The following is a 13,916-nucleotide window of genomic DNA, read 5'->3' as shown; positions in this document are numbered from 1 at the left end:
TTGGTTTAATGTGTTTTATTTCATTTATTTTACTCCAATTGAATCCTAAATGTAACATATTTAGATATCATAAAAAATAATTTAATTAAATATAAAAATTAAAAGAAATAAACATATGAAAAAAATGAAGATGAGACCAAAATTGTAGATTTTTTAAAATAAGAAAACTACAATCGTAAAAAAGAAAAATAGAATGATCAATAATTAAATGGGAACCAAAATTATAATTTAATCTAAAAATTATGAAAATAACATTTGTTTGGCAGAAGATCTAATTTTGGATCTGATTCTTAATAAATGCTTATAAGATAGAAAAAAATTAGTTAAATTTATTTTTTAAACTTCAATTTTTGTAAAAAATTTCTAATTTAACTTTTTGTATAAGTTGATTTGGACTTACTAAATAATTTGATTTATTTTATATTCTATTTTCAAATAATTTAACTTTTTGTATAAGTTGACTAAAAAAACTATCCAACTTGAAGTCAAATCGTTGTTTGTTTTGGACTAATAATATCAGGATGCTGCTCTGATTGGCACCATTTTACTCGTTTATTATTTATTTTTCTTTTGAAAATCAAGGAAGGGAATATAGTTTCAATTCCAACACGAGACATGCATGCCTCCAAGAATATTAGTGATATTTACTGCCAACAAAGAATTGCCAACAAAAATCAAATCCGAAACATATTAATAACGAGTAGTGGCATAAATTTCAAACACAAGTACACAAATTCCAAAACATATGAGTGATATTTACATCACCATGCGAACATAACACTTTTAAATAAAATCTCAATCAATATTATAAAATCGATGTCTCTTTTGTTTCATCGATGCTGATGGTATCAACTAGAATTGTCAATTCTCTTGTATCAATTTTGTTGTAATGTCTAATTATTTAATAACCAATACATCCCTTGATTTCTCTCTGATCTCGCCTCAAGCCCCCTCCAACGTATATCACTACAACTGCTAAGTGTGACAGAAAACAAGCCTCTTACTCTTACCCCATTTGATATAAAATTATATTAAGAAAAAGGTTATTAATTGTATAATGCATCTTTAGAAATCAAATTTATAGTTCAATGTGACGAATATCTTCTTCCTCTGTAGTTGATTCTTCAATTTGAGAGGTTTTGTCGCTGGAACTAAGGCAATCAGCAGAAGGGTGCACCACTCCATAGGGAAAGCCTTGTGCTGAGTGGCAATATGTTTCAACAGAGCCATCTTGTTTCTCTAAGTCCACATTGCTAAGGACTAGTTTGTTGCATGGGACTGAGTCACTGCAGTCAAATTTAATGGCCTTAGCACTCATTGTAGTGCCACTTATGTTCTGGTACATCACCTCGCTTATCTCCACTGCTGTTGTCTGAGAGTTCATGAGATCAATGTTAGAAGCGGTTGCTCTGTCACCCCAAGCAATATTTTAGACTTAAGATACTTATCAATGATTAATGGTTTTAAAATTAAAACATTATGGGTCTATGGCATTTTATTCATTAAATCTTTAAAATCTTCTATTAGTAGTTTATTAAGTAGTGACATTAAAGTTGTTTCAAGAAACAAAACAAAGTCGAGACATTAAAGTACTATGTAATTATCATAGTTATTGGTTCTCTGGTTAATGTTTAAATGCAAAAATCAGCTCCTTCATTTTCATTTTTTTTTGTCTTGTTCAAAATACATCTTATACCAAGCACAATACTCTCATTGCATAATGTTAAAAATCGTAGTATGTTTTAAATTTTAAATAAAATAAGACCAAAGTGTTTTGGGAAAAGTGCAAGAGTTTTGTGTTGTTTTTAGTTTCGCAAAATAATAAGTTCTCTCACTCTTAGTCGCTATAACAATAGTTCATGCTAAGATATTGATTTGACAAACCCAATGCTATTTTTGGTGTGCTTTGATTTTGAAAACTATCATGTTCATCTTTTGTTACAAGAGAATCAGACAGGAAAGAAAGGATTAGAGAAGGGAAAAAAAATGATCTGATTTGAACTGCAAAATCTACACGTGTAGGAGTTAATATGTCAATCATATCACTTTTTATTTATTTATGATTTTTTCCTCCATCGTGCAATGATAGTAACTTAATAGATGATAAATGTTCACATAAATTTAATATATTTATAAGAAAATGTTATCTAGTGTTATAATGTTATAAGTACATTCATTAAAAAATTAAAAAAATAAATATTTTTATTAAAATACGTAAAATTATATTATTTGTGATTTTTTAATGTTTTATCATGATTTTATAATACATATTTGTTTTCTTTTAATTTCTTAACAAATGAACTAAGGACTATCCTATTTATAATATATGTTAAATTAATCTATCATGAATTAGTTAATAATTAATTATCACGTTAATGATATAATTAGTCTAAAAAGTTGGAAAGAGATTATCTTGGAACTGGTAGACTGTACCTGGTTTTCACAACTGGTTGGCGAATCACAGTAAAATTGGTCTATGATAATGGGGTTGGATACATTTTCCACCCTCACATTCTGAAAACGCACCCCTCGAACATATCCAGAACCTCCCTATGTGACAGAAAAATAAAAGAAAACATATGTAAGCGAATTTCAAATATATTAAATTCCATAACTTTTAAATACAGGTTAAAAATGATTCAAGAATGATAAAATCTCCAATGTAGAGAATTTCGCATACTACATTTATTAAATATATATTTGCATACTACGTTTATACTAAAAATATATGGTAGCGCTTACAAGGCAATTATTTTGTTTTCATTCTCCTACATATCTAAATACAAATGCACAAATATTCGTAGGCATGGCTCTGTCAATGTATGTGTCAGTCACAAGTCATAACTTTCCTTTTCTTCCCTTACCGGTTACCAGATATTAAGGTCTCCTATATAAAAATATAAAGATAGCTTGGCTGGTAATTCTCACAGATATGGCAGTCCATATATTTTCCCTTACCTCGTTTTATTCCGAAAGCCGTTAGGACATAAGAGGCATTTTTATATTTCTATTTTTTTTCCGTAAGAATTAAAAATAAAAGTTAAAAAATTTATAATAATTTACATATCTTATTTAATCAACTAAATTAAATTTCTTAGTAAGACATTGACATTTGTTTATTTTAAAATTACGAATACACGAAAATAATAATAATAATAATAATAATAATAATAATAATAATAATAATAATAGCTTTAAAAGTTTTATTTTTAAAAGCCTTATATGTTAATTTGATATTATATATATCATCCTATATTACGAAAAAGCATTCTAACAATGCTAAAGTGGCACACTAAGGATACAGTGGGTGTGAAATAATCTTTCAACAAGGGATAATAATAATAAAAACAAAAATAATGAAATTATAAATTTATTGAATGATTAAAATAATTTCATCAAGATTGAGATGTGAGAATACTACCTGCCAAGTCTTAATTCTGACACCGTTGGTAGTCTCCCTAAGAACTGCTGTATCCAAAATCACTTTCGTGACTATGCCTGTTGAGTTGTCTTTCCCTAGACTTCCAATGCTGAAAAATAAAGTGGAGTTAGAAAAAGGTAGAAACAACTTTACTCAAAAAAGGGTGTTCCAGAAACAGATAAAATTTTCTTTTTTGCTTTGAGTTTATCTAAGAAAGAAAAGGAAAAAAATTAACGTAAACCCAATAATTAATGAGTCAACATGTGTGGTTCATGCAACTAACGCTTGTCCAAGAGAAAAGAAAAGCAAAATGTTGGGGTAAACAATTTCATCTGTTCATTTAAAGTTTGTGACTATTCTGTGTAGGAAGTTATGGCACAACCATAATACGCAAATTTTAATGTACCAAACAAAGAGTGACGTGTAATTTTAAACTAAATGGAGGCATGAAAAATAGATGATACCTGATTCCATGTCCTGGTCCACAATAAATTCTCTTCATTTTGATATTAGAGCTAGCATTGACAATTGATATGCAATCATCCCCTGAATATGGCACACACGATTATGATGAAACGGCAAAAACACAAATGGTTAGTGTCCTTTTAGTCTATTTCAGTTGCAGAAATCTTAGCACAATAGTTCATCTTTTTTTATTTCTTTATTCTTTTTCTTAGTTATTCTGTGTTTCTTTGTATCAAAGTTTAGAAGTGTAACCCATATAATTGTTTCTGTTGTTTAGCAAAATGGAACATGAGTTAAGGAAGAACACCAAGTTCAGAACCTGTTCCAATTTTGCTGTCTTGGATTATGACATTTGTTGATTCACTAATATGAATTCCATCAGTGTTTGGGCTGTCTCCAGGAGCTGACACTTTCACGCTAGTAATTCTAACAGAATCGCATCGTGATATGGTAAAATGCATCTGTTGGCTATTCTGGATTGTTAGTCCTTTCACCCTTATGGATGAACTTGTATCAATCGTAAATGCCTGCAATGACCCCCCTCAAAGTTAAACTACATTATTATTTGGTAATCTTGATTTCACATCTTGCGAAACCTTCTGCTTGAAATTTAGAAGACAAGAAAAGGTTAAGAAAGTGGTTCTTACTGTTGGTGCACCTTTGCAAGGCTGTGACAAAGAATAACAGGAAAATCAGAAATTATTATCAAGTTTTCATTAACTTGCAAAATAACTTAGACCAAGTTTTGCAAAAATTACATTGGACTTGTTCTTTTTACAAGATGCTGCCCACCATTTGCTGCCTGAGCCATCAATAACTCCAGAACCTTGGAAAACAGTTTTATTCAATTTGGAAAAATCAAGCCAAACCCGTGGCAGTTTTGGATCCCAGTTCTTAGGCTCATCTGGTGCCACCAATGTACCGTCAATCTGGAAATGCAGATACTATGTCAATAATCATAGGAAAACTATTAAATCTATGTATTTGTGTGTTTTGATCACCTGGATGATGAGCTTGTCTGCACAAGGCCCTTTGAATCTTGTTGCATTAACAAGGTAACGGCGTCCTTGAGGAATTAACAAAACAGATTTTGGTGTAGAGCATGCAACTCCCCATGCTTTTTGTAAAGCCTGATAATCACACAAGCAGAAAAGAGAATGGACAAAACATTATTACACAATGATTAGTCTGGTCAATCAATGATGCCTGACCCGATCGATTAGTGCAGCAAAAACATTTGCCTATGCTGAACATTGGCAAATGAATGAAGTGCATCTTGAGCAAAACAGAAGAGTACAAAAAATATATATCCCAACAACAATAACGAAAGAACTTACCTCAGTATCATCAGATTCTCCATCTCCAGCAGCACCAAAGCTATCAATATTCACAAGAACTTTTCCACCGCGCTCGCTTCTCCATGAAGGGATGTCAGAAAGTTCTACCTCATTTTCTTCTTCTTCTATGTCCAGGGCCTCTAGGCTTTTAAGTTCTTCGAGCATGCCAATGTTGTCACACATTATGCTTCCTGCAACTCCATAAGCTGTTATGAGCAAAGCAAGCAAGGAAACCAAGAAGAACTTGTCCATGTTTTGCCCCTGTTGTCTGTATTGTAAGGATTGGTTGATTTGATTAATGCCAATGAATACTTTGGTTATAATTTATATGCGTAGATTAGCTGTGAAAAATGAAGGATTTGGGGGGGCTTTATGGCTTGGCTTGAAAGTGGATGAACGTGTAACATTTTCTACATGCCCACACTTAAAGTACAAGGAAAAATATTTTTGTAGTATTTTGCTTTACTCATCAACCAATTACAAAAGTCACAAGTAATAGTCACCGTTGCACTATCTCCACTTTGCCGCCCTGAAAGAGAAGTGAATGATGTATAATCTAAGAGTCTCTTTGCATATTCCACTCTATATCTCAAATTGCACTAGTATAGAGGCATAATACCATGTGATACATAAAAGGGAGTTTTTTTTTTTTTTTTTTTTTTTTTTTTTTTTTTTTCTATTTTTAGAAGATGTCAGTTAGTTACACCAAACATGGGAATACAAATGCCGACCCTCATTTTCTGGGCATGCTCACCAAAAACTCCTTACAAAAGAAATCTTTCCCTTAGATTGTAGGATTGCCCAAATAGACAAGACCTTATCATCTTAGGAAACATCTTCATCAGCTCATCAAAATGACATGATTGTTTTATCTTGTGTGAATAATGGGCTAAAATGTTTCACCAATTCAGGAACTCTATTTTCCCCAGTCATTGTCTTATCTCAATTAAACTATGACCAATTTCCCTAGTCATCTTCCTTGCTAGAGAAACCTCTCTGATTTGCCTTGATGCATCAAATTTCCCTATTTCAGCATAAAAATTTGAAGCTTGCAACCACACTGCAGGGTCATCTGGATCTAGCTCAACTAACACTTGTGCTGCTTTTGTTCCAACCTCTTCATTCTTGTGGACCCTGCAACTTCTTAACAAAGAGCTCCACATAAAATATTCTCCTTTTCCCTGTGACTGTAGCAGAAACTCTTCAGCTTCATGTAGAAGTCCTGCACGGCAAAAGAGATCCATCGTGCATGAAAAATGGCGGCGATCTGGATCGACCCCATGAAGAGATTTCATCGATTCGAAGACTATTCTTCCTTCCTCAACTAATCCTGTGTGGTTACAACCATTTAGTGCACATAAGAAGGTAACATCATCTGGCTTTAGTCCCCTCTCAGTCATTGCTTGAAGCATTGCAATTCCTTCTTTCCCCATTCCATTTCGGGCATATGCATTGATCATGGATGTGAAGCGTTTGGAGAAGGAAGAATCTCAAAAATTCGATGAGAAAGTTCCACCTGCTTCTTGAATATGTATCCATGAGGGAACAGGCAACTACAGCATCTTCTCCAAGTCCAGATTTCAATGCATAACAATGCATTAACTGAGAACTCGTAAAACTTGCTAAAGCAGACACTGACAATGCCTTCAGTGTGGTTGATAAGGTAACTCCATCCGGCACAAGACCTTCGTCGACCATCAAACCAAACAATTCAGCCACATCATCAACCGCATCACAATAAGACAAAGAGGTCATCAATGAGTTGAAACAATCCAATGTTCTCTCGGGAAGACATTCAAATACAGCCACAGAACTCTCAATGTCCCTGCACTTTCCATACATATCAATCAAAGCAGATTGAACATGCACACTCCCTTCATTAAAACCCAACTTCATCACACGACAATGAACCTGCTTCCCCAAACAAAGCTCTCCACTTCTACTACACAAATTCAACAAACCCACCCAAGAACGAATTGATGACTTTTTCCCCCACACTTAAATAAAACTAAACACCTCCAAAGCCTCACACAACAAATCATTCTCCGCATAATAAAAACATTCGATTCCACCAAACCCGCCTTCAAAACGCACCCTTTAATCTTTTTCCCTTCATGAAACCGTCTCAGATTGCCACACTTTCTAAGCAAATAACAAAACGCAACCCATTTGGCTACACACCTTCAAAACGCATTCGAGAGAGGTAAAACCCCAACAAGTCTTCAACTTTCACACGGCCCAGTTCACACAACCCACGCAGCATCACGTTCCACACAGCCAAGTTTCGCTCTGGCACATCAAACAACTGCAGTGCCACCCCACATTGCCCCACCTGTGTGTAGAACCCGACAAGTGCATCACCCATGAACACGTTGCATGAAAACCCGAACTTGATCACTCCGCAATGCACCTGAACACCCTCTTTGAAAAACAAAGCGTTGGTGCAAACCGCTATAACAGAGGTGAAGGTGGTTGGGCTTTCTCTTATTCCACGCAAACCCATTTCCGCGTAGAAACGAATAGCATGATTTGCTGGCGGAACGCGGAAATGATCAGGTCGTAGGTGACAGTGTCCCGCAGTGGCGTGTTGTGGAACACTGAGAGTGCAACGTTCGGGTTCCTGCGTTTTATGAAAGCGTCGATTTCGTGGTTCTTGAGGTAGATAACACTTTCACTAGGGTTGCGAAGGGGAAGAAAAGTGTGTGGAGGCGTTGTTGGGATTGGTCTAAGAGTTGTTATGGCTTTAATGAAGGTGTGGAGTTGAGGCTTTTGCATCCAACAACACCATGTTTCAGCGTTGAAGACGGCATTGGGACTGAGACTTGTGGAATTTTGTGAAGAGGCGTGCAAGTTTTCGAGTTTGAATTAAGGACAAGACCATGAATCTCGCACAATATTATGCAATAGGATCATGGTCTTGATAAGTGTATTAAAGACATTCATTAAGGAATTAAAAGTGAAAATATTTATTAGAAGGAGATCCCACGGATCGGAAAAAAGGGGGGGTTCGGATGAATAGAACCGATCCAATCCGATCCGATCCAATTTTGTGTCCAAATCGGGTTGCAACAATTGCCTATCACATTTTAAAAACAATTTAGGTTTGACCCGCCCTATTTCTCCATAGGCAACAAGGGACCTGAACTGCACTCACTCATGTGCCCTAACCTGTTGTCGTCGTCTGAATCTCCTCTCCTCTCAACCTTGCTCTCGTAGTCTCAACTCTCGACTCAATCTCTTGTAGACTCGCATTTTGCATACTCACGCTCTCTTGGCTTCATTCACATTTGTCTTCGTTTGCAAATTCACTGTCATAGGTAATTTCGAAGATCCTTTTTCATTTTTTCCTTGTGATTTTATGTTTTCTATTGTTTGAAGACCCTTTTGAGTTTTGCTTAATTTCTCTATTTACGGTGGTTCTATAGAGGGACGACCGCTACACTACCTTTTCTTGATTCCTCCATATATACATACTCAGACCACCAGGCTATTGAAGCCAAACTTTGCTTGCTAGGAGGCCATTTTATGTTGAACATCGAGGGGGCCCCTTGGAAGATTCTAAGGAAGGACTTGACCACTTTAGCTCAGATTTGGAGTGTTCTTTCTTACTTCAACCTTGCTCTCACATCCCATACCTCAGACTTGAATATGGACCAAGCCCACTTGATATATGGGATTGTGATGAAGATGGACATGGACTTGGGCAGCATAATATCATCCCAGATCGCCCAGTCCAACTCTTCCAAGCTTGAGTTCCCTACGCTAATCATCGCCCTCTCCGACGCCAAGGGAGTCCACTCCAACACACTCACGTTTGTGTCCTTGAGCCTCGTCATTAACTTGACATACATACGGAAGAACTACTGGTACCCAACAAATCCTTCTGTAGTTTTTCTTGGGCCCAAGAAGGCTTGGGGGTGTGCTGTTTAGAAGGCTCCTCAGGCACCTCAGCCAGCACCCATTCCTCAGGCCCTCATTCCTCCTCCATCAACCTTCACTTCTCAGTAGCCGACAACTCCCATGTTGTAGAGCATCCACCACACCCAATTTATAATTATGCAAAGCCTCCAACAAATCACTATCGTGCTCCACCAGCCTATCATGATGTTGGAGGACTTCCTTTAACAAGTAGCTTGACCCGAGGATCGACCTCCCTTTGTTTGAGGGGTGAGAGCGCTAAAGATGATGTTGCTACAAGACCTTCTAGAGCTGGTGAGGGTAATGTTGTAGAGCAAGGAGATGATGAGGACTACATCGCAGACGTCTCAGTTGCCCAAACAACTTAGGACCCATGGCCTACACAGGATTGAGGCCATCTAATTTTGAACTTTATTTTATTTTACTGCATTTATGGTATTTCTTTTGCTACAATACTTTTAGTTTACTTTTAAATTATTTTTTGAATGAGAGACAATTAATGACTTGTTTTGGATTGATTTAATTGGCAATTTTTGGGAGGCATGCTTAGTTGAACTGATTGCATGACTAGGATAAATTGGGTCTGATTAGTAATGTTCTGAAGTTTCCTATTTGTGAGTGAGCATAGGTTGTTGTTGAGTGATGGTTTTGTGAATTAAATGCACGTGAGTGGGTCGGTTAGCTTGCATGACAGGAAATTGCAAATGAAAAACTAAATGCTTCACATTACCGTGTGAGTTGGTGTGCACCTTAATTACAAGAGAACAATTGATTTTATTTATTTTGCATGATTCTTGAAATTGCTTGAGTGCATACATGATATGGATATGATCAAGGCCTTGTTATTTTAATTTCAATCACTTGGCCAAATAGCTAATCCTGTGGTAAATAAATAATTGAATCCCTTGCACCCTCTTGAGCCTAAATGTGAATGAATTTTGTCATTGAACCCTGAGCTAAAAATGCATATGCTATTGTTGTACACCCTACCTTTGGTTGTAGGAGAACATTGTTATGGATCAAGACAAATTTGTTCCAAATTTGGGGGAGTATCTTGGGTGAATTCTGTTGCAGGGATGTGAGTAACAGGCACATAGAGAACCAAAACTATAGTCTTTTGTAGTACCTGATATTTATATATATATATATATATATATATATATATATATATATATATATATATGGCATGATACAAAGGTTTGGTGGTCATTAGAAAAAGTGGTTCTTCAAGTAGATAGGGAATGGAGAATGCTCCCCTAGAACCTAAGTATTTGAATTCTAAGAAAAACCATTATTCCTTGTTAGCCCATGATACGTACCAGAAATACAGCAGTTCAATATAACAGTGATTTTACTAGAGATAGTAGAATGTGAGTATAAAGAGAGCTTTATTATTTGATAATGATTGAAGGTTACAGATAAGGAAAAATATTCCTCAGATCTGACACAGGCCTAGCCCTTATAGAAGGTTGATACAACTTTCTATCCAATCTTCGCTAACAGCCAAAATCTCCCCTCCTTATATCTTCCAAGCAAAAGCGCTGGATTGCTCTCTTTCTATGACACGTCACCCCTTGCTAACAACCTTAGCCGCCAAAGACCTTTCTACCCTTCCTCCTAGTATAAACCAGAAAAGGTCTGACTCCATTCTGTGTTGAGTGAACCAATTGCTGATGTGGATATCCTTCATTCCCTTGGACTCTATCAATACTTCCTTCTTCAGAATTGACCTTGTCCTCAAGGTCAAAATTTGGGAATTGACTTCTCATCATTAATTCGTCCTCCCAAGTAGCTTCTTCCATAGTTTTACCCTTCCAATGGATCAAAAATTGTCTCACTTCTTCACCCTGCTGCTTAATTTTCCTGCTAGCAAGTGCAGCCTCAGGTTCACATGCTTCAACTGGGTCTTCTAACAAATCGGGAAGTTCCTTATCCTCTTGATAATTACCCACAGCCTTCTTCAATAGGGAGACATGGAATACAGGGTGCACTCTGGACCCTTCAGGTAATTTTAGTTTGTAGGCTACTCCCCCAACCCTCTCAACTATTGGATAAGGCCCATAGTACTTGGCAGCTAGTTTGGCATTGATTCTGGTAACTACAGACTGCTGCCTGTGAGCTCTTAGCTTAACAAATACCCATTCTCCACACATAAAACTTCTATCAACTCTCTTCTTGTCTGCCTGGCTCTTCATTCTCTCTTGTGCCTTTAGCAATTGAGTTTTTAACTGTCTCAAAGCCTCATCTCTGTCCATCAGATCCTTTTGAACACTTGCTACCCGAGTCTCTCCCTGTGCCCAGCTTGTCAATAGTGGTGGTGGCCTTCCATATACAACCTCAAATGGTGTCTTGTCTGTCGATGAATGGTAAGTGGTATTATACCAATATTCAGCCCAATGTATCCATGTTACCCAGGTCCTTGGCTGATCAGAAATAAAGCACCTCAGATATGTTTCCAAACATCTATTCACTACTTCTGTTTGGCCATCCGTTTCCGGATGGTATGATGTGCTCATCTTCAGCTTTGTGCCCTGTAACTTGAACATTTCCCTCCAGAAGTTACTCACAAAGATGGGGTCCCTATCACTCACAATTGAAAGTGGAATGCCATGTAACCTAACAATTTCTTTACAAAAAATTTCTGCTATACTCCTAGCTGTATAGGGGTGTTTTAAGGGAATAAAATGTGCATACTTAGACAGTCTGTCTACTACCACCAATATTGCTTCAAACTGTTTTGACTTGGGTAAACCTGTAATGAAATCTAATGAAATATCTTCCCATATTTGCTCAGGTATAGGGAGTGGATGGAGCAAACCCCCTGGAGAAGATGCCATATATTTTTGCCTCTGACAAGTGTCACATTGTCTAACAAATTCCTGAATCATGCCCTTCATTCCTATCCAATATAGATTGGCAGCCATTCTTCTATATGTCTTGTAAAAACCCGAATGTCCTCCTTGTGGCGTAGAATGAAATTCTTGTAAAAGAGTAGGAATAAGAAGTGATTTGTTGGAAATCACTAGTCTGCCTTCATAAAGAAGTGTGCCTTGTCTGTAACTATATCCTGGCCATGATAGAGGATCTAATTGGATTTCAGCAATGATTTTCTGTAATTTACCATCTCTCTGCACCTCTGCCTTGATCTGTTCTTCTTGTATCCAGGTTGCTGTGGAGCTCATGGCGCTCAATTCACTGTCTTCATACACTCTGGAAAGTGCATCAGCCCCCTTGTTGAGCTTGCCCTGCTTATACACAATGTCAAAATCGTACCCCATTAGTTTAGCAGCCCAATTTTGTTGCTCAGCAGTCATTATTTTCTGTTGCATCAGCTGTTTTAAACTCCTCTGATCAGTGGACACCACAAACTTCCTTCCTAGGAGATACGGTCTCCAATGCTGAATTGCCAATACTACAGCCATTAGTTCCTTCTCGTATGCTGACTTGGCCAGGTTTCTAACTCCAAGAGCTTTGCTGAAGTAAGCCACTGGCCTGTTCTGTTGCATCAATATAGCTCCCAAACCTGTACCTGAAGCATCACATTCAATAACAAAATTTGTAGAAAAATCTGGAAGAGCCAGAACTGGTGCAGTTGTGAGCTTCTGTTTTAGTGTATCAAAAGCTGCCTGTGTCTTCTCATGCCACTTGAAACCATCCTTCTTAGTTAATTCTGTCAAAGGTTTAGCAACCTTACCATAGTCTTTGATAAACTTTCGATAGTACCCCGTGAGACCCAAAAATCCTCTAACCCCTTTGACATTCCTTGGTTGAGGCCATTGAAGTACACTAATAACCTTGCTAGGATCCACAGCAACCCCATTTTCTGAGATTACATGACCTAAATACTCCACTGTTTGCTGAGCAAAACTACATTTTTTCTTGTTTACTACCAAACTATGAGTAGACAATAAACCCAACACTTCCCGTACGTGTCTCAAATGAGAGTCCCAATCTTGACTGTATATGAGGATGTCATCAAAAAACACTAACACACTTTTTCTGAGCAGGGGCCTGAACACATCATTCATAAGGTTTTGAAAAGTTGAAGGGGCATTTGTAAGCCCAAAGGGCATGACAAGAAACTCATAGTGACCTTCATGAGTTCTAAACGCTGTTTTCTCAATGTCAGAATCCTTCACTCTCACTTGGTGATAGCCTGATTTGAGATCTAGCTTCGTAAAGAATTTGGCTCCATGCAACTCATCTAACAATTCCTCAATAACAGGGATAGGGAATTTATCGGGAATTGTTACCTTATTGAGTGCTCTGTAATCAATACACATCCTCCATGTGTTGTCTTTTTTCTTCACCAGGATCACGGGGCTAGAAAATGAACTTGTGCTGTGGCGAATGATACCGGTAGCAAGCATCTCCTGGACTTGTCGCTTAATCTCATTTTTGTGGTGATGAGGATAACGATACGGACGAACATTCACTGCTCCATGTCCATCTATGAGATTGATGGCGTGCTCTTTCTTCCTTCTTGGGGGTAGGCTCGAAGGCGTTTGGAAAACGTGTGCATACTCACCTAACACCTCCTCCAACTCCCGGTGTTGGTTTTCTGACAACACAGATTCACAAGTTGTTTGGAAAACATTGGCATACTCGCCCAACACCACCTCCAACACCCGGTGTGGGCTTTCAGTCCTAATGGATTCACAAACCACCTTAGGCTCGACCCCCTCAATTCTCCACACCTCCCCTCCTTTCTTTGGCCTGGGCTTACCCACAATACTTTGTAATGCTATCATTGGATTTTTGCACCCCTCCTTATT

The 13,916-nt window shown here is 37.3% G+C and overlaps 2 protein-coding genes across 2 annotated transcripts; both read right to left on the bottom strand.

Annotated features, from left to right (window-relative positions):
• Positions 1-673: 673 nt before the first annotated feature.
• LOC100806068 (probable polygalacturonase At1g80170) lies at positions 674-5,830 on the bottom strand. Its single transcript, XM_003551161.5, has 9 exons — positions 5,224-5,830; positions 4,888-5,016; positions 4,645-4,815; positions 4,534-4,554; positions 4,206-4,413; positions 3,886-3,967; positions 3,422-3,530; positions 2,434-2,550; positions 674-1,372 (listed from the first exon to the last, which is right to left on the bottom strand). The coding sequence occupies exons 1-9, from the start codon at positions 5,473-5,475 to the stop codon at positions 1,079-1,081; spliced, it is 1,383 nt and encodes a 460-aa protein (XP_003551209.1). The 5' UTR covers positions 5,476-5,830; the 3' UTR covers positions 674-1,078.
• Positions 5,831-6,615: 785 nt separating this feature from the next.
• Positions 6,616-7,726, bottom strand: LOC100805540 (putative pentatricopeptide repeat-containing protein At3g05240). Its single transcript, XM_026126852.1, has 2 exons — positions 7,405-7,726; positions 6,616-7,097 (listed from the first exon to the last, which is right to left on the bottom strand). Exons 1-2 carry the CDS (start codon positions 7,724-7,726, stop codon positions 6,616-6,618), a joined length of 804 nt encoding a protein of 267 aa, XP_025982637.1.
• Positions 7,727-13,916: the final 6,190 nt, after the last annotated feature.

This window comes from Glycine max, chromosome 18 (assembly GCF_000004515.6).
Source record: "Glycine max cultivar Williams 82 chromosome 18, Glycine_max_v4.0, whole genome shotgun sequence".
Lineage (NCBI taxonomy): Eukaryota > Viridiplantae > Streptophyta > Magnoliopsida > Fabales > Fabaceae > Glycine > Glycine max.
Note: the sequence above shows the minus strand (reverse complement) of the source record. Positions and strands in the feature narration are given on the sequence as shown.